The sequence below is a fragment of the Drosophila suzukii genome, chromosome 3, assembly GCF_043229965.1.
Source record: "Drosophila suzukii chromosome 3, CBGP_Dsuzu_IsoJpt1.0, whole genome shotgun sequence".
Taxonomy (NCBI): domain Eukaryota; kingdom Metazoa; phylum Arthropoda; class Insecta; order Diptera; family Drosophilidae; genus Drosophila; species Drosophila suzukii.
In genome coordinates, this window is record NC_092082.1 from 4,552,126 (window position 1) to 4,579,190 (window position 27,065).

Genomic DNA, 27,065 nt, shown 5'->3' on the forward strand with positions numbered 1-27,065 from the left:
TGCTGTGGCTGTTCAAGAGAGATGAAATGTTTATTTAGGACAAATTGTCTTGGCTCGGCGGTGAGTGTAGGCAGCAGGAAATTGCTCATTGCAGGGCGGTCGAGGGTTATACGTCTGCGTACCTTGTTAAAACCCTAGCCCAGCCTCAAAATGGCTTACCAATTAATATGCCTCGGTTGGAGAACAGAGTATAATCACTTTCATGGGCGTTACTCGTCAAATTGACTGCGAAATCTTCCGAATTGTTGACATGTGCTTGCCTTGGGGGGGAGTACCCTCCATCTCGGGATCCCCACTCCCCCGAAAATCAACCTTGACTGCATCTTTCCGCTCGGCTTTTTTACCAACTGCTTCTTTTTTGGGCCTTGTTTGCTTAGCCGCGCGCCATTGACGACACGTTTTCCCATTCAACTTCCCAGCTTCCCAGCTGCCCGTGCATCGCTCAACTAATTTCGTTAATCTGCGGTTGCAGATACATTTACAGATACAAATTCAAATTCAGCCACGGATACAGATACATCCACTCTTGTTGATTTTCGAATGTGTTTTCATTGCTTATCAGCTGCATAATTAATGGCCGTGCTGCCAATGGGATCGCAAGTATCTGTCAGATACGTTTTTAATAATCTCGCTGATGGCTACTTTTGGATGCAGATAAGTATCGCGCTCGAGTGGCTGCCATTTGTCGGATACTTGTCAATTAATGCTGAAATTATAATTTCATAAGTACCTACATAATTTGATGAATGATAGAATAAATGACTATGTGGAAAACATGTGTATTGATGGATTTACGGGCAAAGATATATATATATATATATATATGTTTTAAAGAATTTTTTAAATTATTTTAGATTACTAAAATATAGTTTCTTTAAATTTTAAGAAGAAGAATTATGAGACCAATTTAATAAATAAATAAGCACATAAGAAAATAAATCGTTAGGGAGATATGTCAATAAACTTTTAAATAAGGCTCACTTTATTTTACACTTAGTTACGACAGAAGTAGAAGTACCTTAAATAAATTAAATACCTCAAAACTTAGTGCTTTTAAAATCCTGATAAAGCCACGCCCATGCTGGGGGATTCCCAGTCCTTGGAGGAAACCACCCCCTTGCACCACCCAGAAGCCCCGGAGACCAGTGTCTTTACATATTTGTCAACGTCTTCGTCGTGGTAGACTCATTCTCCTCGCTCGCCTCGCTGCAGTTGTTTTCCCAATGTAAATATTTAAATATTTTCAAGACAAACATTTGCGTGTTGTCTCTGAAAATATGTTGATAAAATATTTGCTCAGCAAACTGGTTAAAAATTACAACAATTCCCCTTCGCCGTCGTTCTGTCTGCCGCTGACTTTGGCATTTGTTTTATTAATTTTCTCAACACTTTTCCCGCTAGGCGTAGAAAAACAGCAAACAGGCCACAAGCTCAGAACAAAATCTGCATGCACTTAAAAAATAAAATATATTTTAATTGCATATTAACTAAGACAATGGAACATTTTTAAATATTTATAAGAACTTCTTATAAATAAAATGGACTAACATCTTTTAAGATAAATGTATTAGATTTAAAATAATAATTTTAAGATTTTTTCAATTTTTGTTTTTTTGAGAATTTTATAATATGTTGTTTATAAATATAATATATATTTTATATTTCATATAGTTTTTCATGTAACGACCAAATCATTATTTAAGGTGTTTTAAGGTAAAATTTTCCTAAGTGGATTGATTTTTGATTTCTTTTTTTGTGAGTTATATCCAATTTTGCATCTGGCGGATCGTTCTTTTCTATGCACAAATATGCACTGGTTGTCCGTGTTTGTTGTTGCTACAATTATTGTGCCCGTTGCCCATTGTGGTTGTAATTTTGTTGTTATAATGGCCAGAACCGCTTGTGCAGACAGCGCGGCACCAAGTGTTTCACATCCCAAAAGCAAAAAAAAAATGGAAAAATACGAACCCCAAGCGAAAAGAATAGAATCAAATATGGAACAAAGAAAATAGATTTTCTGGGATGCTCTACTTTAGCCCAATTTGCATTGTGGTCAAAATGTTGAGAACTTCATCTTCATCCCTGTCCTTCCGGGCTTATCCCAATTTTTTATCCGACATTCAAGTGAGCCGTCAAAAGGTCAAAAGGAGAGAAAAGAAAAAGACCCGAGATGCGGTCCACTCTTCTATTTTATTTCCCCGGTCGAATGAATCAAGTCGCAGCGGCTGGAATCTCACATAACACATCCCAATTGCCACCGGCTGACATTAATTGTAGCGCAAACGATCGATTAGCAACATTTTAAAATTCATTAATGAATTGCTTCTCAAACACACGTACACCACGCACCCAAGAACTATGTACATAAATAAGCAATCCCCACATGCGCGCCCCCAAGTCTCTGAAAATATGGGATCGGGGGAGCAGGTTGGCCAAGACGGCACAGTGCCTGCCAGAAGTCGGTTCCACAGATAAGGTGTAGCTTAAAAATGTAGTTAAAAAATTATGTAGCTAAATCGAGGTAAAGTTTAAAAATAAAGTGGTCTATAATAATAATAAGCTAGAAAAAGGAATATATGTTGTGATTTTAAGAAACAAGTTAAATGGTTTCTATAATATTATAATATTTAATATTGGTTCTCATTTGCTTAAGTTATTAATAAATCGAGGTTAGGTAAATAATAGTACCTAAGTGTTGATTAACCTTTAATCGCTTTCTCGGGAGAGGTGAAAGCCCTAAGAGTGTATCGATAGTTTGATAGTCTAATGTCATTCAAGTTACCTTGTCTAAACATCACTTGGTAATAAAACTGCAAGGAATATATTTTCTAAAAAATAACATGCCACGTTTTTACGAAGTAAGAAGCATTTTTAATACAAAAAGAATCGAAAATTCTATACCACATATTGTTGAATTTCCAGAAACACATGAAACATAAGATCTTTATCCGCGAGCCGATTCGCGATAAGTCTGCGACCGAGCTGCCAGGAATCGGCGAAACAGTGGGCTACAAACTGGCCAAGGCAGGATTTGAAAAGGCTAGCACCGTTCTGGGTCAGTTCCTCCTCTTAAAGATGGACAAGGATTTGTTCTGCGAATGGATGTTTATAACCTGTGAGGCGAATCGCAAACAATGCGAAGACTGCTGGGAGTGTCTGCGTAAATGGTGTAACACTTTTCTGTAAGGCATTGTTCCTTATTTTTTGTTAATAAACCAGTGCCAAAAATTAAAAACATTGTATAGATTCAGTCCAAACATAAACCAAACATATAGGGTTATAATATTGCGCCACTGGTATTAAACCAAATATTTTAAAAACCTTTTATTTATTAAAAAAAATGAAAACATATATTTTTTCTGTTCAATATTGTCTGCATGCTATCTTCAATCACTGTTTGACTTTTACTTCCTCAAACACACGCAAGCACAATAATAAATCGAAGAGAAAACTGTCTGAAAAATGACGAGCTGACGATTTGTATGGTATTTTGATATCTACAGACAGCAACAATACCAAACCCTTAGCAAGCAGAGGCGTGGTTAAAGGGGGTCATCTTTAGACCCCCACCTTAATCGTAGTAATCATAGAAAAGCTGACCTATAATATTACAGGTCCAACATTAATGTTTTCGATACCAAGCCCTTTTTGGCACATGTTTGCACCTCCTCTGGCGGCATTAAAAAATCTTATTATGCACAAATAAATTCTAGGGGGCAGCCACAATTTTCCCCAAATAGATAAAAATGAAGAAAAATTCGTTGTTGCTCTGGCGTTTTTCTGAGTTTCGATTTTTTTTTCACCCCACCCAGTTGATTTATACGAGGAACGGAAATCGTAGACTTTTCGACGCGCAGCATGAGTGCAACAGAAAACTCAGATAGAGATACATCTGCTGGATGTGGCGTATCTGTGGGATTCGGGGGGCAGAGACCCCGCTGAATGAAATTGGGCAAAGCGCATGAAATATGTTTGCAAACAAATTAATAACAATCGATCTGAAACTGCCCAAGTTGCCAGATCGCCCAGCCAAATGATGAACGATTAGGCTTCTGTTTTTATAATCTGGGTTACACAAACAGGCCAATAAATATATATGCCGAATGAGTGATGCAGAATTGGCCATGAGTGGCTAATATTTTACCGATCTGTAGGTGGTTTTGGCATTTTTGCGAGGGCCTCTCCATCCATTCCAGCCCCACTCCCACTCCTAATACCAATCCCATCCCAATTTGTTTACCATTGCATCGGCCTGGTCAGACATTGGAACGCCAAAAAGCTGTCGTAACCATAAATTAGCACCTCCTTGGGACTCCACCATATGGTTTCCATGTAAACTGCATTCTGCGCCCGAAAGATTTATCTGCCAATCCATTTCTAAATGAGTTGCTTTGCCCAAGTTTATCGCCGGCTCTCTCCCACTTGCGATTATTATTACGATATATTTACAATGGATTGGGCTGGGGCTTCCGTAAACAAGAGTCCCGAATCATGCCCTTGACGATGATCGATTGGGAATCGGAATCGGAGTATTACAATGTGCTGGTGTTATTAGCGATTCCAGACTTTCGTTTATCACATTTTTAAGGTCTTTGAAAAAGAATTTTTCATTACATAGATTTGCAATTATTTAGGTATATATTTAAGAAGTGTAATGTAATATATATGCTAAAAATATTTATTATAAACACAACACATTACAAACAAGGTATTTGTATAGTTGTTGTACATTTTTCTTATATACTCAAGCTATTTAAAATTATATATTATCTTTCACTACATTGCAAGAAAATGCTTAAAGATACAATGAGGAGAAATAGGAACTTATGAGATTTTCTTTTTTAAGGTAATGTAAAATGATATAACTATGAAAATTCGAAAAATATCTTACAAACCCCATTTATACTCATTATATCCGTTTTACGAAAGTGTTATTTGTTTCAGAGGCAATATCGAATAGATCGTATTGTGGTTTTTCTCGAACGCTACCACCAGCTGGTTGTGGGCGAAGTTATTTGGTCAGTACCGGGCTGCCACGCCCTCGCTTCTAGAGGAGGGAGATTTCTGCTGCAGTCAGGGCCTGCCATGTGTGAGGGATTACGGATTAGATGTGGCCCGGAATGGACCCGGAGCCGGCTGCAGTCGCAGCACGAGCTGGCGCTAGGCAGTCCAGTTCGGGTGTCTGTTTTATAGCCCACGATCTCCGTTGTTCGGCGCATTTACCACCTCCGTGGGCGATAAATCTGCAGTGCGCCCGTGGCGCAATGAACTCGCCTCCTCGGCAACTCCTCCACTCCACTCCTGCACTCCTCCACTCCAGTGGAATCCACCCACTCCTCCTCTTCCCTTTAATTTCAGTCGCTGCGGTTTGTTTAGCTCGCTGGCGACCATAAACACCTTGGCGCCAGAGGAAAGTGCGATGATATCACCCCGGTTGGGTCCTTTCCCTGGAGACCCTTTGACAATGTTCGAGGTCCACTTGAGATCGACTCATTAAGCTTTTCAGCTGGTCAAGTGGACCACCTTCCTCCCTATTCCGTTCCAAGTACACCTGTTGCCCAATTTTAAAGCCATTGCATTATTATAATTTTATGCAGATCAGTGGTGCCAGCCCATCTGATTTCTTGAACAATTTTGGAGGCCAAAAATACTTTACCGTACAAGTTTATATCATAATTTTCTATTACTTATAAATATTAGGAAAACTGTATTGATTTTGTACGCATTTATTACAAAAATTTATCAATACATTTATGCGAAAATGGATCTTTGGTATTTCATAATGATGGTACAGACCTTTTTAAGATTTGTTGTTATATTTTTTTATTTTTTTAATTCAATTTTAAAAATGAGTTGATTTTGTATTACAAAACACTGTATAATATTTGTATATTTGATTTACAAAATAATGATAATAATAAGATTAATGAGCATTTGCTGATTCTTCATCAAAATAAATATTTTTGAAGGTTTTATAAAAATGTAAGAATTTATTTGCTAATACATATGTGAATGTTTGTTCATTTTAAATATTTTTTTTATTTTTCAACCTGATCAGCACTGACTGTAGACCATAAATCGATGGGGTTTTGTGACGACGCTCTGGCGGCTGTCGTGTGGAGCGGGCTTCCGTCGAAAGCTCTTGAAATTACACACGATATCGGGCGGTAATTATGCATGCATTTATGTTATTGTTAATTGTTTAAACAATACACCTCTTGCAGTCCGATTGTTTAACGTGTGTCTGTTTGGGACGGGGGGTTTTGGGTTTCGAAATTGGAAAACACAACCCCACGATCGAATTCGTTGAATGGTCTCTGTTCATTCATGGATTTGGAGAAGGAGAAGGGCGTGGGTGTGAATGATTCGATTCATGGAAAGTAGTCAATAGACATACACAGGCCGGAATAAAATATGCCCCAGCCCAATTATATAACCTCATTGCAATCACTTACAGCCCATTTTCCCCTTAATGTTTTCACTCGGCATAATTACACGAAATTCCTGAAAAAAAAAAAAACCATTGGAAAGCTTTTGCAATTGATTTATGGCCACTTCCCTGGAAATTGTCGACAAAATGTCTGGCTAGGCAGCAGATCGAATCGGTTAATGAGGGGTGGGTGTTATATTTTTCTGATTTTCCCAAAGGAATGCCAAGCCAACGAGGAGTTGTTGGGAAGAAGTCGTTTCCGTGATTTACACGCCAACGAAATTAGAAAATAAACAATGGATTTTAGTATTTCTGGCTGGGACGCGTGATGCGGATTTCAGGCTAAATTTGATTATTTGACTTTCGGCCTAAGACGATGTCGGCCCCGGGCACTTTGATAGTGCTGAATGTGCGCAAAAAATCGGTGGAAAGGGGGTCTAATAAACTAATCGCAATTCTCGTTATTTACCATTTTATTTGTTTTCTTATGTCGCGTCAACTGGTTGGCAACTTCGGCGGCAGCATCAAATGGCCCAAAAAACAAGGAACATTCAAAGCCCGGCTGACGCATAAACATCGCTCACAGCCGCATCGATCGATCTGAATATGAATCCGAATGATGACGATGATGTACCCCAAGTGACATCAAAGCCAAAAAAGCCTGATAAGCCAAATAAACCAAGCATCAGCATAGATAGTCAACTCAGCCAGGCGATGACTTTATTCAAAAAAGGGGGAAGGATCAGTGCTGCCTGCTCAGCCTTTTTATGGTCGATTCCAGACAATTTTAGTGCGAAAATAACAGAGCATTTCTAAGAATGCAATTAACCTTATTTCTATTTATGTATTTGCTAGTGAAAATACGAAGGAAAATTAATTCGTTATTGGTCTTCATATTTGCGCAAATGTCTTTTGCATTCAATCATGATATAACAAGTTTTTAAATGGGTTTATTATGAAACTATATTATTTATTAGTAATTGGTAATTAAAAATAAAATAAATATAATCAGATATGATCCCAAATTATGAGTCCCATTTCTTGGATCCCATTTAATGGCTCATTGAGCGGCTTTTTCCTGGCGTCTCCCGGCAGCATGACTGATCCATCGATCCACCCTTCAGAGATCGCAGATCAAAGCGTTTCGGGCCCAACAGTCAATCAAAGTTTTCCCTAGGAAAACGTGGAGCAACCTAGACTGCCAATAAATTCTGCACTCCTCGCCAACCATTTTCCCCCTTCGATTTTCCCACTTTTCCCTAGATGGATAATTTACTCAAATGTCGACGCCTGGCGCTGATTTTCGCGATTTTTGTTTTGGGCTTCTCGTTTTTGCATAAATCGATCATAAATTTAATTTGAAAATTGCTGCCTTAGGCCGACGTTGGCCAACTCCAAAGTCATTTCTGCGTATTTATAACTCAATAAAACTTCAAAAGTGTTCGAAAACATACGCTCTCAAAGTTTGTTTAATGCCATAAAAATGCAGTTGCCTTTATTGTTGCTTTTGTCGTTGTTATTGTGTATTAGCAGACATAAAACCCGGCTATGGCTTTATGGCCTTTATAGAGCCAAAGGGCTGAAAAGGGAAGCGGAAGTTTACTCTATGGGTCCGTGGAGTAAAAGGAGAGCCTACAAAACAAAGTTCAATTGATTCGGCGGAGAGCAAACAATCAATCTGAATTTGATCGTGAAATTTGAAGTCCGATTTCTCCGAAATCATTAAGATATAAAGTTTTTGGAACTATTCTTGGGCTTTTTTTAAATGGAGTTTTTATATGAATAAGAAGTTTGTATATTTTTGGAAAGAAATTTTTAGAAATTATTATATATTTATATTTTTTTACATCATTCAAATAATCTTTCCACTTTTTTAAAATTTCTAATTGTCTCTTTATTTTATTTACCATTTCTCTCCTTTAAGTTTAATTTATTCTTGTCATATTTTTCCCATTGTGATTTCAGCATTTTCAGCGTTGTAAAAACGAACCAATTTGTGTTCATTAATTTGTGAGAATTTTTTCCCACACCCAATTACAAATGTCATCCCGCCGACCTGGCTGCAAGTGAGTGTGGTTATTAAACCAGCGATATGAATTTACTTTAGAGCCATTGTCTATTATGGCCTGGTTAATTGCAACGACAGCTGCCAAAACAACGGCAAACCGTGCAAGAACAACAACATCATCATCATCATCGTAGTCGAAAAAGCGTGTTGTTGTCACCGCTGTTGAGCGCCGACCGCTGAATTTATTGTTATAAGGGGGCAATGATAACAGGTCATCAACACAACTGGCCAGGTAAATAAATATCAAGGGGGTAGGATGACGTTTTTGGGGCTTGGGTTTGGGGTGCAGGGAAAAGCGCGAAAAATAAGCAGCGTTAATTACAAAGGATCTCCCGGGGGCTAAGTCATAGTCATAGAATAGATACAATGTATCCGTTAGATACCAAAATCCTTGTGCACAACACATTTGGCAGCTGGCCCGGCTAATACTTGCATTTAATTAGGCTTGCAATAATATTTATGTAAATCGGGCTGGTTGCGCGATGAGCCACAGAGACAGCTGTCAATATTTGTGAGCGGTACGTACACACATACGTCCACCTCCCTAACCCAAAACCCAAACCCGTAACCCCCTCACTATCACCCGCTGTGATTATTGGACATTTGGCATTGTTGTCCTGCGAGTTTCCCTATGTGTGGGCGCGTCCTTATCGCTAAGCAAACAGTGCAACATTTTGTCGCCATCGCATTTGTTTTTCTTGTCCTCCGCCTGTGAAACAGAGGATTCCCGGATTCGGGTTTGTAAATTCTGGACCACCCGCGCAATCAGCGACGTCCGTACTGCACTCCAAGCAAACACATATCCCATCTCGCCATAACCTCTATCGCTTCCCGACCACTCTTGTTGTTTTCGCATTTAATTTTGTTGCTTTTGACACCGAATGGAGTCCGGATGGCTTCGCATTTTCGTTGTCAACCAGGCAGCCGAGAATTTTTGGTGCTTAAACTGCTGAATTTGCATAGCAAACTCGCTTCGGACACTGGCCAGCCAAATATTTAGATTCGGGAGACTACAAAATACAAAGCTAATATTAATATCAATCGCTTATAATCGCAATTCAACTGATTTGAATCTTAAGTACGGGTCCTTAAATTTACTCAACTCTACCATTTCTAATCTAAACTTAACTGATAGACATTAAAAGTTCAGATTCTCATTTTTCAATAAAGATAAAAAAGGTTATTAATAATAAAATAATAATGGTAATATTATCTTATGATTTATGATCTTGTTTTATATGATCTTTATTGATATTGGTTACAGTTTGGTGATTAACTATTCCTATCAAAGGGAAATATCAAAGAGAGTGAAAAATCATTAAACAATTCAAAAACGTGTGTAAGTATTAATTGTCATTAAAATAATACTTTCTTTAGAAACATTGATTAAGAATTGTAGAAATTAATTAGCACCTGCAGCACAGTGTAGACCACTTTCAAATTTTTAAAATTAAATATCTTGAAAACCTACCTATATCTGCTGCTCAGTGTAGACCTCTTTTGAAGCTCACTTTCAGGCCTACAGTCTTTGGCACACTTTTGGCTGGCACTTGAGCGCCATTCACATGCCACCCAGCCAGGTATTTCTTTGTTGTGACTACGGCCACAAAGCCATAGCAATTGACTGGCTTTCAAGCCGTGTCCGCCATTGAAAACATCAGCTGAGGACCCCCATCCCCGCCGCCCATGGATCCATGGGTCAAGCTGCGAAACACCTGAGCGGAGTTTAGTCCACAAATCGAGGGCTACGAAATGCTTCCCCGAGTGCGATCTCAATGCCGCGGTGGCGCCAAGCGGAGCTTACTCAAGTGACAATGGCGTCGTACAACCTTTATTAAAAACTGAAACTCAAGACGAGACCATGACAAGCTTCCCATCATCATCATCGTTATGATCATAAGCCATTGCCCAAATCAGCAGCGTTTTGGCCATCAATCAGTGGCGCTCCATCTATCGATCTTCGCGCCATTTTCGATCAATTGATCTCTGGTTGGGTAACTGGTTTTTTGGCTAATAAGCTAAAAATACTTCTTTTTTTCGCACTCATCGTTAATGTTGCGCAGGTTGGTGTTTTACTTTCTACCAATTTGCTTCAATTGTTTGGCAATTAGGAGCAGGCGTAAGGAAAAACTGTGGCCACAGTTTGCTTAACTAAAGATTTGTAATTTATTGGCAATTGTTCGACGGCAGCTTTAGTGAAAGCTAACATTTTCTTTCATAAATGCCATTTAAAGAAAGAAACAAACAAGAAAATATTCTTTTGGTGAATATATATGAATTTTTGTGTGAGAACTATAAGAAGTTAGTAGATAATCGTGTCTTTAGGTCATGTTTATGCATATAATCAGCCTGAACTTAAGAAATTCGAAGTAAAATTTATAATTTATAGATTTTTTAATTCAGGATGAATAATTTTTTGAGTGTGTGGATGGTGTAAAAATAAGTATGGTATAATTATGAATTTTATAAAATCCCCCGTTGATTTTCAAGAATTTTTATTTTAACTTTGGGAAGTTAAAATTAATTATTTTTTGGGAAAATAAAAGAGCTAAATATTACAAAATACTTCTGAAATTAGATATCTTAAAGGTCTTCAAGGTAACTAGAATTTTCAAAGGAGATTTGCCTTCTAGATTATCTAAATAGACTTTGAAAACTAAATTTTGTTCTTCTTCATGGTTAAAAACAATAAATAAATAATCAAGTTTCTGAAAATGTAAGTGTTCGAAGAAATTTTAGGTATATGTGGATCAAATGCATAATTACTTTTCATGAAATTTCGAAAGGGATCCATCACTCGGATACTCTCAACTCCACTTCCAAATCCACCAGAATCGCAGCCACCTGATCGACTGCATATCATATCATATGTGATATCATTTATGATACGACTACCGAGAAAGCCATCTTCCAATGCCCATTAGCCAGTTGACTCACCCATTCAGACCTCGAAACGGACACGGCTTGAATAATTATTTATCTAGGAATTCTGCGTGTGTGCTATCCAGTTTCGGGGTAAAAAGTCTGTTTTGCCAGCGCCCAATGACCAGATGGAATGGCCATTCCCATTCCGTTTCGCAAAATCGTAAAAAGCCTCAGAGGTGCATAGAAAATAAAACACACGATTTGTTGAGATATTTTAACATATTTTCAATACACTTTTTTGTTCGGCTCATATTGGTTGTACGCTAGTTTTGATAATTATATTATAGCTACGATTTAGTTGTATAATTTATTATTGCTTACGTGGGCTAGGCTACAGTACTAGGCGATAGATCCGATGCGGTAGTTTTAGTTATTGACAAAATGCGCTAAGTTAAGTTTATAATGTGTGTGTGTAGCAAAACCTCATCTCATCACAAATTGCATAGCAGACAATTGGGACTAAGCCTAAACTTGATAACAATTACGGGCTACAGTTACAAATTACAGTTAATACAATAATGCGGTTGCTTAACAACTAGAACCCCCCATTTTTCGTATACAGTATACAGTACAATCAAAAACAAGATGGAAAACAATATAAGATCTGAGATACAAGAATCTGGATCTAACAGGATCCTAGAGCTGTGGCTCGTTCTTGGGTATATATATGGTATATTTACAGGAATATACAAGAGAGCCCAGCTGTGTGTGTGGGGATCGGAATCCGACGTTTTTAGACCCCGTACTTGATGCCGTACTCCTGGTAGTGACCCACATGTGGCCGGTAGTGGCTCAGGTTGCCCAGCTGCCCCAGCTGGCCCAGGTTCCCGCTGAGTGCGGCATGATGGTGATGATGATGATGGTGGCTACTGATCACCGCCGCCGCCGCTGCCGCCGAAGCCGCTGCAACGGATGCGGAGGCAGGTGGACTGGCGGACTGGAGGCTGCCGGTGGGACTGCCCGTGTCCAGTTGGCAGGATTGATTCTGCTCGAAGATCATGTCGCGGAAACCCAGGGCCGAAGTGGGACTGCTGGTGAGGAGACTGGAGGATCCTCCGCCGCCGCCGCCACCTCCTCCTCCTCCACCTCCTGCTCCTCCTCCATTTCCCACTCCATTGTGATTGAGTACGCTGCTGCTGTTGTTGTTATTATTATTGCCCGGATGGGTGGGTGTTCCCTGCTGACCATTGTGGGGAATGGGTTCCGATGGCGGTGTTTCCGGGGTGTACCAACCCCCGTGCGCAGGTCCATGGGGCGTTGAGATCGTGGTGGGCGAATGACCCGAGGACTGAATCCCAGCCCCCTGGCCGCCGGGGGTCAGGGGATGGGCCACATGCGCCACATGGCGCTGCAATTGCTGGGCATGATGGGCCGCCGCCGCATGGTGGACATGGTGCATCTGACTGCTGGCCACCGAGGCCAGATTGTCCTCGTTCAGATGGTACGGATAGGCGCTGTGATGAATCCGCGGGTTGTACACATTCATCAGCGAGTCCACGGTGAAGCCGGGATGCTCCACCCCACCGCCGGCCAAATGGTTCATCTGGGCCAGGCTGTCGTGGCAGGAGTTCAGCATGGCGGCATGGGACACATCCTTGCCGCTCAGACAGCCCAGATCCATCAGTGGCTCCTTCTTGAAGTGGGCCGCATGGGCGGCCATGTGCTTGGCCTCCAGAATGCCGTTGGTCATCAGCTTCAGTGGCTTCATCTCGGCCAGCTTCTCGTTCATCATGGCCTGCCGCTTGATGGCCTCCTCCTTCTCCCGCATCACATCCTTCTTCTTGAAGCGACGTCGCCTCCGCAAAAAGGAGCCATTGTCGAACATGTTGTAGGAATCGGGATCCAAGGTCCAGTACGAGCCCTTTCCCGGCTTCTTGTCATCCCGGGCCACCTTTACAAAGCACTCATTGAGGCTGAGATTGTGGCGGATGGAGTTCTGCCAGCCCTGCTTGTTGTCCCGATAGTAGGGAAACCTCTCCATGATATACTGATAGATCCCATTCAGGGTCACCTTCTTGTCGGCCGCATTCTGGATGGCCATGGCTATGAGGGCTATGTAGGAGTACGGGGGCTTCACGATCTCCTTGTTCTGATGCGGGGCACCCAGGCCATAGGCACTGGCCGAGTACGGATAGCGGGAGTACTGGTCGTATGCGTAATGGGCCGCCGCTGCCGCCGAGGCGCTACTGGCCGCCGCCACCGCCGATGCCGATCCGTAACCGGCGGCGGTCTGGGCATAGTGCCGCGTAAAGGAGTTCTGGTCGCTGAATAACGTGTGCATGGCGGTTCCGATTCCGAATCCGGCGGATACTCAACTTTCCACTGCCGCCTTACGTTATTTTTTCTTTTATTCTATTTCTTTTTTTTTCTCGTTTGCAATCACTTCACCACTTGCTGCTTCTTATTATTTCTAGCGATAATATTTGCTTAAACAAGTCGGGCACATAAGTACGGATGTATATTGAGATATATATATAGATATATATCTGGTTAATAGGGGAAATGGGAGCGCAGAGCGAGCGCAGAACAGAACAGAACCGTTCGGTATAGTAACACGTCTGATACTGAATCTGTGTAACTGAAATAACACACAGCTCGCATCGAGCAGAAGCGTTTGCGTCGGCAGAAAAGTATCTGAATGCGAGCGGCGGCAAGTATCTGTGTGTGTCCGCACATTGTATCCGCTTGGGTGTATCTGTAGCCAACCAACGATGGCTGCCACTCTGCAGTCAGTAAGTGAATACAGATACAGATACTCGAAAAGTATCTGTGAGGTAGCGATAGAGAGAGAGCGAGAGAGAGAGAGCGGACGCCATTCATGGTTTTTTCTCAGGGGAAAATAGTTAGTCAGCTCTGCGGTGTGTGTCCTTTCAAGAACCCACCCCCCCCCCCCCCCCTCCCTTTTCCAACCCCTTGTTTTTGTTGTTCAAACTAATGCTTAAAATACTGCCTAGGCCTCTCTCTCGTCCTGTCTCCCTCACTCAACACAGGACACCATAGAAGTTAGAGAGAGTGAGCAACACATAGATGAGACACCTGGGAAAGCCAACCGAACAAGTGGGTGGTGGTGGTGGTGGGGTGGTAAAAACAGGGCCGTCAACCCCCCAACAGCCCACTTAACTCCCCCCGACGACTTTCGCATAAATTAGTGGGCAAAGTTTTTTCGATTTCAGCTTAAAGTTCGGCTTCTGGGGGGCAGAGACCAAAAAGTTGTCTGCTAATTTGCAGTTTGATGGGTTTTGGACCAAGACGCACAAGTTAAGGGCCACGTTTGAAGGTTGTTTTCATTAAGGACCGGGCATTAAGTATTTTAAAATGTTCCTTCTTCGGGCGCTTAAATTAGGGGGAACCTTTTTTGGGGTAAGAAAAGAGGAAGTTATACAGACTGCTCTTTAAATTAATTTTTAGAATTTATTTAAATCTTAGGACGCTGTCAATTGGCATACCTTCTACAGATCTTAGAAATTACTAGATAATAAAAATCTTTTTTTTTTGTTTCAAATAAATTAAATTTACTTATAAAAATACATTTACTTTTAATTTTTTTTGGGTTAGGATTTTTTTTTGGAGGGCTTAAAAAACTTTGAAGAATTGAATATGACTTACAATTATAAAAATTTATACATACTCTTTAATATTTTATTATGTTGTTTCTCTTGAATTTAGCTGGTTCAGTAAACTGTGAAAAAATTTTTTAAGGCGAATATTAAGAGGGTTCATATTATTATTTTATATCTTGAAATTGTATTTTACTTTCTGCGATCGAATTAATTTTGTAAATGTATTTATAGATGCATGTGATATCTTTTAAGTGATTGCATAAGTTTAATCAAAATATTTAATTTGCATTTTTGATCAATAAAAACACAGCTCCTGCTTATTGACTTGATACTCATTCACACCTCTTTCCCAAACATTTGATGGGCTTGCTAACCCATATAAAAAACAAATAAAGATACAGGGATACACACCTATATATAAAAGTCCTTTCCCCTGGTCCTTCCCTTGTTGTTCTTGCATTGCCGTTTTTTCGCCGACTTCATTTCTTTTTTTCTGCTTATTGAAACAATATTTTTTATTGACTTTGTCAGCTTTAAAGTAAATTTTATATGTTTATTTGGGCAAGGGCAAGAGTGCGAGTGTATGAGGATGTGCGTGAGCGTCAGAATGAGTAGGTCTGCGTGTTTGTCTGGTTATTAGACACAGGGAAAACAAACAAATGTATGTTTTATATTTGGATAATTTAAAAGTATGCTGACTATTTTTTTTATTATTCTTTTCCTTTGGCTTGGTGGACTGCAAAAAAACGGAACGCATTGCATGAAAGGGCCAAACCATCTCGTTCGCACTTTAAAAACCCCACTCGTCTGGGTAATTGATACAAGAATAATATTTGGCTCTATTAACGCAATCGCATTATTTTGACAAATATTTTTATTGTTTTAACATAATTTTTCGCATGCGATCTGTCGGAGGAGATGGATGGATGAATCATCGACATGTGTGTGTCCAGTTAAGCCATGTCCTCTTGCAGGATGCGAAAAGGAGAGTCCTGTATTTGAAATTCGAATGAGGCGACTCCGGTTCCATCTGCTCCATTTTACGCATTTTATTTGGCTTCTTTCCATTTTCTCCTCCGTTTTTTTTGTGGAGTTTCAGGATTGCTGCTGCTGATTTAACAAATTTTCGTCTTCGACATCGGCGCCGTGATTGCCATTGTATGGGTTACTCCGGTGGGTGTGAGCAGTTTTTTGTGAGTAACTGTCTGGGTACGATTGTGCATTTTTGCACAGTTCATGTTATTTTTACGTAGTTGCCATTGCCTGTCTGTCCGATTTACCCCATCCCACACAGCTGAACCTATCCGCACTGCCCTACTACTCGACCACTCTATCGGATCCGACCATTCGCATTCGTATCTGTATCTATATCTGCCGCCATCCCACTGCATTTGACCTATCCAAATATTATTTTAGTTTCCCAAAACTGCAACTTAACATTTTCTCCACAAATGCAGTGAAAGTCGAAAGCTGCTTGGATCGGGAATGGAATAAAGAAGGTTTACCATGTTTCGGTAATGATACAGTTTTAATGGAAAATGGTTACTAAAGCGTGCTCAATTCAAAAAGTATAGTTTCTTTAGAAGATGGGTATATGTAAGATTTTATAAGAAACATTTTATTATATTTTAAATGTCCTAGTGATATTTTCAAAAAAAAAATAATTTATTTAAATTTTTACCAGTCGAGAATCACAAGGAAATTGATACTAAGATATATTTTTAAATACCATACAGTTTTCAATACCATAACTCTTATAAAAGATTACTTTCTTAACAAACAACATTAATTCCAATTTTAAACATTTTCTTCATATCTAAATATAAATCATTTTTTACCTAATTGTTATTAGTATTTTCCCTCAAATATTTATAATTTTTTCAACAAATAAGAACAAATTTAAATACTAAAAATAAAAAATTATCCTCTTTCAAAAAAAATTGTTATGTATAATTTAATATTTGGTTGTTATACAAAATTACCCAATTAAAATATCATCAAGCAAATCAGAGTTCTTTGAACTTTAGGCCTTGATGGAGGCTCTTCTTTGGGACACATTCCCGCCGCACAAAAGTCGTGAATGTATTCGCCATGTTCAAATGACATCCCCCGCAATAATTTGGGGAAGTGGCAAACCCAGTTGGGGATAGCTGTCTCGCCCATTTGCCACGCTCAATTTGATGCAGTCAACGGAACGTTTACAACGCTTCGTTGATGATGAAGGGGGTTCGAAAATTGAGGTGCTGAGATGGAGAAAGCCATCATCACAGCACATGTAGGAAAAATGATGAGACCAAACATGTGGCAGCTCATTGGCATGGCCCATTATTAAATTTTAGCAATGCCCTTCTTGGGCAGAACACTTTTTTCTTTCGGCCGAGTAATCCAAGAATAATATTGATTTTAAAGTGCAGGGGAGTGCACCTAATCAGACACTTGAACGCAGGACTTAAGCAGCCAAAAAAAATACGATTTTTTTCTGGGTTTTTGGAAAAAGGGAAACGAAAGGAAATGCTGATAAAGCGGTTTCAATCTTTGAAATATGCGCACTCGCACCCACACTAGACCAGAGTAGCGCACACAGATACGCTCGGAAAACACAGATACACTCATACAAACGCACGCTTGAATGCTCTCTCATGAATATGCAACATTTTCTCTGCCAATATGAAAAGGGGGACTCACACATACACTCGAAGAAACGACTGCGCAGCATTGAGAAGGGGGCGTGGCCGAACTATAGAAAGAGATGCAGCGATGGCGTTGGCTATTAGCCTCTCTCCCTCGCACACTGCAGTTTCCTGTACCCACACAAGTCGTAGATACTTTCCCCCCCCCTCGTTTTTCTTTTTTTTTGGGTTCTCTGCAGAGAGGTTTTCAGGGTGGTTCCGGAGTTATGGTTCGCATAAGGGAGTCTATATTGGCCACTCATTAAAATTTATGATTTGTATACGATTGCGGGCTTATTATGCATATATTCACCAACTTTTTTTTTAATTTTTCTGCTCTTTTTGGCCAGACAATTTAGCAGATTAGTTGCAGACAAACATACACACGCGTTCTCGGGAAGGGGTTGGGAAATATCCGCCATTAGCTTAATCATAAGCGTAATCATGGCGAAAATCTTCCGGTCATAAGCAGCGGAAATTCAGCAGACGGCGCTAAGTCCGGAATACAGAACCTGGAATCTAAAATCTAAAATCTAGTATCTAACATCGGTATTCCTACCTGGCCAACACCGGATGCCAAGGGCTAATCATCGATGCTTAGGCATTGATCGGCCCAAAAGAGGGGAAACTTTTTAGGCATGTTTAGACTTTAATGCGCGCCGCGGGAATTCTTAATGAAATCTCGAGTTTTCGCCTGGTTTTCCCCCAGATGCTTAAGATTTACAGACTTCGAGACGAGGACTACCTGACCACTGCCGCTCAATGTGTCCGGTTTTTCCCCCTCGTTCCCGTAATGATGATTATGATGATGATGATGATTCCACGCGTGTCCTGCGGTTTTTGTGGCTTATTTGTGGTTTCCATTTTTATGGCTTACAAGCAGCAACCCGCTGGGAAGTGGGTGTTTCTGGCTACCAAATACTGCTGGTTTCTGGATGGGACTGGGATGGTCTACGATGAGTTGGGAGCGTGGCCGAGGTGTGGATCTTTTGCCTAAGTAATGGGATGCTTGCTGGGTCTTCCAGGAAGTGTCTTGCAGGGAATGCTAATGAAGGTGATGGAAGTTTAGCGTTAATGGTTGGCTAACAATTCAAATACCTCTTAATATTAAATTTAGTCAGAACGACAACTGTTTTTTCGAACAATCAAAAATAAATCTAATTCCCAAGTTAATAAAAGATCTATTAATGGTTCCATTATTTTATTAAACTATTTTTTGTAGTAGTATCCATTTTCAGTTGCGACATTTATATGATATAACAACGTGTTTACTTTATTTTAGGGACCCTATTTAAGAAATCTTACATTTTTTTTATGATGGGACTGCGTCGATAACCAGTCGAAATTTGGAAATATTAAGAGGGAAATTTGGAAATATATAAAGCTAAAAAAAAGTCTTATATGTAGAAAGATGGTAATCATACATAACTTTCAGTTTAGCTAGCATATAAACTTCCATTTATATTACTTTAAAATTCTGTTCCGTTAAGAAGTTTCTCCCATAGGAAGAAGTAAACTTAATAAAGCTTTTTTGTGAACTTGGTTAGCTCAATATGAATGACTAAATACACCCACCATTTTGGCCACGAAATCGCAGCCTACATTCGTTTCCTACCTGATTTGGCCAAAGCCCTTTACCATTCGGCATCCAGCATTTCCCTCCGCAGGCAGCCGTTGAATTCATTCATAAAACACCTTGCCTCCATCGCCTTTCCCATTCAAAGTTGTAACTGCCTGTCGTATCTGTTGCTCGGGCTGCTGGTCTAATGTTTATTTAATAAATATTCCATGCCATGTTATTGCAACAAGACTTTTGTTTATTTGTAAGAGAAATACGCGACATACTCGAGACGTTGGCGGGATTCGACGGGCGGAAAGCGGTTTGATTTTAGAGTGGAATCGGTAAATTCGCAGTGGGAAAAACTCTTTGAATGGCCCATGTTTATGGGGAAATCTATATTTTTGTTCGCTCCGCTCCGTTGTCCGGACAATTTGGTATGGATCGTCTATGAAAACATTCGGGCAGCTGGAAAATCCTTGCGAAAAACGTTTTTAATTTTCGCATAAATTTAAAGTAAATACGAGTGCAACAAACGGTTTTTAAAAAATTGTTTGTTTTAACGCAAAGAAAAATGTTTCGGCTCTCTGTGAGTGTGCGAAAATAAAAATGTTCAAATCATTTTATTTATTTATTTATTTATGCAGGCTGTGCATCTTCGATTTGGTTTTTCGTTCGTCCTGCAGGCTGTGCTCAATCGCATATATATATATGGACATATCCTTTTTGGGCTGGTAGTGGACTGGCAATCGGGCTCCTACCATTCGTGTGTTTACTTGACGCGCAAATCCTCTTACGACGGCTCGGCCTCAGAGTCCTGCGTCCAGTGTCCTTCGTCCTTTTTGTGGTTTTTGGGTTCGTTTGCAGTTCGATTCGAGGCGGAACGAAACGGACAATTGCATGTTTTGATTGCCGCCTGCAATTGTCCTGTTCGCTCCGGCCCATCCTCCTCGTCCTGCCGATCCTTGCGGTCCTGCACGCTGGTTTTCTGGATTGCCGGTCGACTGTCGCTGGCTGGCTGCTGTGCACTTGTGACAATATTTTCATAATTTTTGCATCTTTTTTTCGCTCATCGCCAACGGTAGGTGCGTGTGTAAACATTAACTTTTCAAGAAGATTTAATCCCGATTATCCTTTGACTGTGAAATTTTTCACTCAAAACTTCTCTGCGTTTCCAGCCTTGTGTTTGTCTTTGGCTTTTCGGCTGAGTCTCAGCCGCAATCCGCAATCTGCAATCCCATTTTTCCATTTTTCCCCTTGCCCGTCCGTCAGCCAGCTTTGTCTCTGCATATCCCTCGGGATTGTCCTGCGTCTCGTCCTGCGAGATAATGATCAGCGGCGACGACTTCTTGATGCGATTGCCGCTGCCTTTTCGCCTCGCAGGACAATGGCCATCGGCCACCTCGTCCTGTGCCCAGCGACTTGGGCCCAGGTCCATTTGACTCTGGGCTGGATTTTAATTTGTTCATAAAGGTGAGACAATTAACAGAATAATTGGATTGTTCATCGGGAGGACAATGCGGTCGGTTCGGGCTTGTACCCGAAAATTGAGGCGCTTTGGTCATCCGATAAGCTGATTAGTTCGTCAATGGTGCTGCACTGTAATCCATGGTTGTGGCTCAATTAACTTGTCGTTATCTGATGCTTAGCTCATCAATTTTTGAAGGGAGGGAAACGTTCTAAGTATAAGTTTATTTACCATTTTTAACATCTTAATGATTTCTATATTAGGGTACAAATGCCAAAAATATAACTAAAAATAGAACTGAAAGGAAATATGTTCGCCCTCGGATTAGTCTTCACTTGCATCTTGATTGACTCAATAATAGCTTACTATCATTAAAAAAAACACTGACAATATAATTTCATCGTCCATTGACAGAAACTCTTCCACATAATAAAGTAATCTAATTTTTTTAGACTACTCCATTTTTTACTTCCCCTTTTATAAAAATGTAGTATTTTCTTGATTCGATGAAGCTAATTCAAATTAGCAGGTAAATATAAATTCCGAAAGACATTTTTCGTAGCATACTTTTTGAGCACTATATGTATATAAAAACTCGGGGTGCAACAGAAATCGTTTCTTATGTAAGCAATATCAATTGATATCTGTGGCACCCCTGATTAAGCAATTAATATTTAAAAAACATTCCGTCTTTGGCATGGAAAGGTATGTTTTAAACAGTACATAATCGAAATGTATGTAATTCCTTGAAAAGTACCGAAATCGATGTAAGTTCTTACCAATAAATGTTTAATTTGTAATAATTAAATTGTCAGTTTTCAAATTTTTCAAACAAATCGATTGTGATTTCCTCGTCTATCGTACTGGTGGCGCCCTACAACGAACCCCAGCGCTTCTACACTAGGTGGCGCTACGGAGCTGTGTAATTTTACACGAAATCATATAAAGTATACATGAAAGTAAGGCAATGATGCCAAAATTTGACACCGGCCAACCAATGCTGCCCATAAGTGTTTCCCATGTATATATATAACGCTCCTTTGGACGATTCATGTAAATAACAAAAATAAAGTTATCGAACCGTGTAAGATATTTGAAAAATGCATTTCGAAAGTATTCGATTGGTTTCAATATAAAAACCTATCGAAGTAACGGTTCTGGATTTGTCCAAAGTATTTATTCTAATCAACGTTTAAAAAGTATAATGAGTATCCACTCCTATAAAGTATATATATTCCTGATCATTATCCAAGTCAATCTCTGTCCTTATGAATTCTGAGATATCTTGTACCTTAAAAGCTAGAAAGTTATGATATAAAGTTCATATTACTGGGATACCCATGCAGTGCCAGTGTATATCAGAACTATATCACACCCACTATACCGCCCACAAATCAAAAAAATGTGTGGTTCCCAAAAATGTAATGTTAGAATTGAGATTGTGATTGAAATGCAATTGTCTTGTCAATATTTAACGATTGTTGTGAAATCAGTTCTAACTTTAAGATGTTACACGAACGGTTTGTATATCTATACTTCTATTAACAATCATAAATAAATTACACAAGCTCCAATAATTTTAAAAATGTATATTATTTTGGGTGTAATTTCGCTGCGATGCATGTCTTGATTATAAATAGTTGGTTTTTATTGCTACGCGTACAATAGATTTATTTATGAATAGTTTTCCATCTAAGCACTATGCAACTACTTTAGAGCCTAATTAAAATTGGTTATTGTATCCTTTGAGGTAATTATGATGAATGCTGGGCCAGTTGAGGTGCCTAATTGGAGTATTTGAGGCTCTCGTAATACCCACCGCCTCCATTCAGAGCGACCGAAGTGGGGGGCGGAGTGATGGGCGGCAGGTAAACCGGTTTGCGATCAATGGGCGAATGGTCGATCACATGGTTGCCACCGGACTGCGATGGCGGCGGTGTCATGGATGCGTGATTTTGGTGAATGGATGATCCGTGGTTTGGATGGTGATGCTGATGGTGATGGTGATGATGATGCGCCTGAGCTTGGGCCTGGGCTTGAGCCTGTTGAATGCTGGATAATCCGGGCAACTGCTCCAGGGACATCGAGCGGATACCTGATAAAAAATATATAGAGGGGAAAACCGATTAAACTTGGAGATCTCTTTTTATGGACAAGCGCTAAAATTCACACTGCGTCGCGACGTCGGCGGCAAACTATAAAAAAAGAAGGGGAGTCGATCGAGTGCGGCATAGATTACCATATGTTGCTACCCCTCTGTTAACCCCTCCCCCGTCCTGCGTAATTCGAGATGTGAACCGTCAGCAATTAAATTACCCTGATTGACGCGAACACCCAGGAACATTCCGAACCCCCTTCACAGAGCTGCCCTGCACCCTTCAAGTGGCTGCACTGGAAAAACAACTATAAAATATCTTATCTTCTAAAAGAATATAATGCTAACTTGATTGAAATATTAAAAGTTATCAAAAAATCACATATAAATTCCCTTTGAAATATTTGTATTTATACTAAAACTGCTATACTTTTATACTTAAACAAAACTGATGATTTTAAAAATTCTTCCTCAAAAATTAAAAATTTCTACAAATAAAAGGAAATTATCTATACCTCAAGAATATTGTTTATTAAAGTGAATTTACCAAAGTAAAACATAATAAACTTTTCTAAGCGTCGAAATATTTTTTTAATGTAAGATACAATAAGTATAGACTTGGTAAATACTAATTTTGACTACTTTTTCCATATTTCTCTGACTGATATTCCTTGAAAACTAAATTCTTTTAAATGTAGACCTCTACCGACTATTTCTCGCTGTGTAGCTGGACCCTCATCGCCTTCTGGGGCTGCTCACTTACCGTTTTCCAGGCTGCCGGCACTTGTTGCATAGGAATAGCCAGCGGCCACGAGACTCGCGGTTGGTGCATAATCACTTTGAAGCGTCGCCGATCCCAGAGGCGAACTAGATGGGGGTGCCGAGGGGGCTAGGGTCCCCAAAGAGGAGTGGGCCAGTGGGGGTGTGGAGGCAGGTCCATTGAGATTTCCCCCAGCTGCCAGGCAGGAGTACTGGGGCAGGGGACCCACTCCCACGCCCATGCCCACCGAAGAGGGGCCGCTGTGGGCGGCATGGGCGTTCCAGGGATCCCCGAATCCTTGACCACCAGCCGGTGAGACCCCGTTGGCTCCTGGTGAACCGTAGTCGTAGCTGGCGAAAGCGGGCGAGGCGTAATAATTCGCATTGTCCTGGTGGAAAAAGGATAATTTATTAATAAATAGAATTTAAGTTAAAAGGGTAAGTTTAAGAATTGAGAAGTGAACCAAACAACTTAAGAAACACTATGAAACAATTTAAAATTTAAGCTATCTTTATACTTGTCTTTATGACAAAACACTTCATTTAAAAGATCTAAATATCCAATGATATCATTTTAAGAAATATATTTGTTTAATACTGAACTTTTCTTTTTAAAAAAAAGATTATTTAGTTGGATCAGTCTAAAATAATCGATTTCTAAATATATACTTAAAGCCCAGTCTTAGATTTTTTTACAAAAATTTTAGACTTACCATTCCCGCATCGCCGTAACTGCCAGTAAAGTATCCATTAGCATGATTGGGATATTTGACCTTGATCTTGGAGCGGTAGCCCCTTGGTCGACGCCTCAGGCTGCCCTCATCCTCGAACAGATGCGCCGAGTTCTCGTCGATGGTCCAGTAGTTCCCCTTTCCCGGCTTGCCTACGCCCATGCCTTTGGGCAGTTTCTTGAAGCACTCGTTCAGGCTGAGATTGTGACGCACTGAGTTCTTCCAGCCCACATAAGGTCCTCGGAAGAATTCGTAGCTGCAGGGAGAAGTAATATAGCCAAAATAGTCTTCAATACTTTGTTAAGTTAAATTACCAACTAACTTTTTGTATAACAGGAAATTAAAATTTTTTAATGTGGAATATTTAAAAAATGGTATACTTATACTTGATAAAAATGTGACTTAGTACAAAATCTAAATTTGAATATTGGAAAGAATGATATATCACTATCTTTATGAAGAATTTGAGTGGCCATTAGGCCCTAAAATTATGTTTTTCTTTCTCTTTGTGCTTAAAGACAAGCGACATAAGGAGAAAAATGATAATCGAGGGGTTATTTATTTAACTTCGCTTGCGAAACCCAATTAAAACTTTTTTTGGGACCATGGGAGCTCGGCGTCAAAAAAAAAACAAACGATGTCAGCTTAAAAGCCTCTCACGCATGTGAAGAAATCCCCCCTTTCCCCGGCTCTGCCCTTTTAAAGCTCAAGTGGATCTCCGTCTCGTCGCCGAAATCGAAATCCAAACAAGCGACGCGAAATATGAGCTATCTGCAGGATGCGCATGCGGCAAGTCGAGTTGGCCAAATAAAATCGGACGCAAGTAAATAAACCCGAGCGACACATTTTTGTTGTGGCCCAACATGGATCGGTATATTGGTATTAATAACCGTTTCTGCCGGAGTGGCGATATCGCCAATTGGCTCCGTCTGAGATACCGCCACCAAAGTTTAGATTGGGTTAATCAAAGGTGCGAAAACAATCAGGGATTCAATTTTAAGTATGAACAGAACATATTGTTTAAATCGATTTTCTAAAACATACCTAACTAAACCCATACATGAAGGCTAATGGCTTAGTGGACTACAAAATGAATATGAAAATCTTTAAAAAATCTTTTCAATTGTGAAACAATGAGAAATTGTCCCAAAGAGCTCAAGAGTTAAGACTTTATAAAATGTATATATATTTTTTATTTTAATCATCTTAGTTTATGTATTTTTCTAACCGTAATGTTGTATATATCTTTTTAAACCTTGTAAAAGCAATACAAAAAACTCTAATTAGAATTTTAATTTTTAATTAGAATTTTTTCCTACCTTGCTTCAGAATCTTATTAGAACCGAATATAAAGAACCTTTGTCACCCTGATTTTCCTATCATATATTCTTTAGTTACCTCTTCTGCAAATAAGCATAGATCTCGGCGAGCGTTAGCTTTCCAGTGGGCGATTCCTTGATCGCATGTCCGATCATATTGATATAGCTGAGGGCGGGTTTCTCGGGCCGCCGGGTGCCTGACTTCTTGGTGGTGTCTGGAGTACTGGGCGTATCCTGGTTACTGGAGCCACCGCCACCACCAACCGATCCCTTGCTTCCCTGGGCACTCTGGCTGGGTGGCGAGGAGTCGGAGCCGTTCAGGGACTTAGCAGGCGAGGAACTCGAACCGGAGTAGCTTAAGGCATGCATCCCATGGGCTTTGCTGATCACCTGCGAGGGCGAGGTGGAGATCTGCGGCAGGTAGGCACCACCTGGTGAGTGCTGGAGCTGCTGTGAAGGCTGTGGCACCTGCTGCTGTTGCTGCTCCACCCCGTGATTGGTCAGCAGTTGGTAGTCAGTCGGACTGAGGATGGTGTTGTTCGAGCAGTACTTTATGGTGGACGCATACTGATGGTTCATCGGCTGCAGTTGCACCTGCAGGGGCTGCGCCTTCGAGGTGGAGCTCACGTACTGCAGATCCTGCGGCAGATCCGTGGGCGTCTTCGAATTGGACTGCGGGGAGGCGGAACCCGCGGAATGGGTAGTCATCAGGACACCATAGGGTGGTATGGGACTCGAGGAGGCCGGCGGGGTGCCCATGCTGTGCAGGGCACTCAGACTATAATACTGGGCTGCCGAAACGGGCGTGGACGTGTGCGTGACCTCCATATACCCGATATTCGGCTTCTCATCCACCATCTCCGTGGGTGATTCTCCGCCACCCATTGTCTGGTAATTGCCCACAGGCAAGAGATTCCCCGAGCGGTATAAATGCCCGTTATGGGAGTGAGTGTGGGCATGAGGGTGGCTGTGAGTGTGGGTGTGGGTCAGTGGGGTATGATGGCTAAAATGGGTGTGGGCGCGGGGATCATGGTAGTAACCCAGCTGATCCATCATCGTAACCGAACGATCCGACACATCCTCACTCTTGATCATTTTCACTTTGGTTGCTGTACAACACTAGGTTCGAAAATATTTTTAAAATATTTGCTCTCCAAAACTCTTATTTTTCAGCAATCTTTTTTTTAAACACACGCGATTTTCCGGCGGAATTCTATTTTTTCTAACCGCTGGAGGACCGCTCCGCTTGGCTACTCTTACTTGACTGATGGCAAATCGGTCCCGGAGCGTAGCCGATACCACGATCCCATCCAATGCGATCCACTTGAGTTGCCATCGGTCGGAATTCTTTTTTTAGTACGCCCACGCCTTACGCAAATCGCTCGAAATTCTCTCTTTTCCAGCATGTGCTCTCTTTTTGACGCCGCCAATTGGTTCGTCGTCCTAGGGTTTGTCGCTCCGAGAAAATGCAAAAGATATATGC

General features: G+C 40.6%; 3 protein-coding genes across 3 annotated transcripts; 1 reads left to right on the forward strand and 2 right to left on the reverse strand.

Moving 5' to 3' along the window:
• Nucleotides 1-2,732: 2,732 nt before the first annotated feature.
• LOC108012299 (barrier-to-autointegration factor-like) lies at nt 2,733-3,209 on the forward strand. The gene is made up of 2 exons (XM_017077600.3): nt 2,733-2,858; nt 2,923-3,209. Exons 1-2 carry the CDS (start codon nt 2,841-2,843, stop codon nt 3,184-3,186), a joined length of 282 nt encoding a protein of 93 aa, XP_016933089.3. The 5' UTR covers nt 2,733-2,840; the 3' UTR covers nt 3,187-3,209.
• An 8,416-nt stretch (nt 3,210-11,625) lies between these two features.
• On the reverse strand, nt 11,626-13,972 carry croc (forkhead box protein crocodile). Its single transcript, XM_017078047.4, has one exon. It carries the CDS (start codon nt 13,702-13,704, stop codon nt 12,157-12,159), a length of 1,548 nt encoding a protein of 515 aa, XP_016933536.2. The 5' UTR covers nt 13,705-13,972; the 3' UTR covers nt 11,626-12,156.
• Nucleotides 13,973-22,278: 8,306 nt separating this feature from the next.
• Nucleotides 22,279-26,832, reverse strand: bin (biniou). Its single transcript, XM_036816348.3, has 4 exons — nt 25,662-26,832; nt 24,246-24,519; nt 23,537-23,921; nt 22,279-22,773 (listed from the first exon to the last, which is right to left on the reverse strand). Exons 1-4 carry the CDS (start codon nt 26,675-26,677, stop codon nt 22,463-22,465), a joined length of 1,986 nt encoding a protein of 661 aa, XP_036672243.2. The 5' UTR covers nt 26,678-26,832; the 3' UTR covers nt 22,279-22,462.
• Nucleotides 26,833-27,065: the final 233 nt, after the last annotated feature.

Bases quoted from the DNA above. Each gene is read 5' to 3' on its own strand.
- bin (XM_036816348.3), bottom strand. From the start codon at position 26,677: ATGATCAAGAGTGAGGATGTGTCGGATCGTTCGGTTACGATGATGGAT. The intron at 23,922-24,245 runs GTAAGTCTAAAA...TTTTTCCACCAG, and splicing joins GTTACGGCGATGCGGGAATG to GACAATGCGAATTATTACGC. The intron at 22,774-23,536 runs GTAAGTGAGCAG...ATTTTTTATCAG, and splicing joins TGCCGGCAGCCTGGAAAACG to GTATCCGCTCGATGTCCCTG.
- croc (XM_017078047.4), bottom strand. From the start codon at position 13,704: ATGCACACGTTATTCAGCGACCAGAACTCCTTTACGCGGCACTATGCC.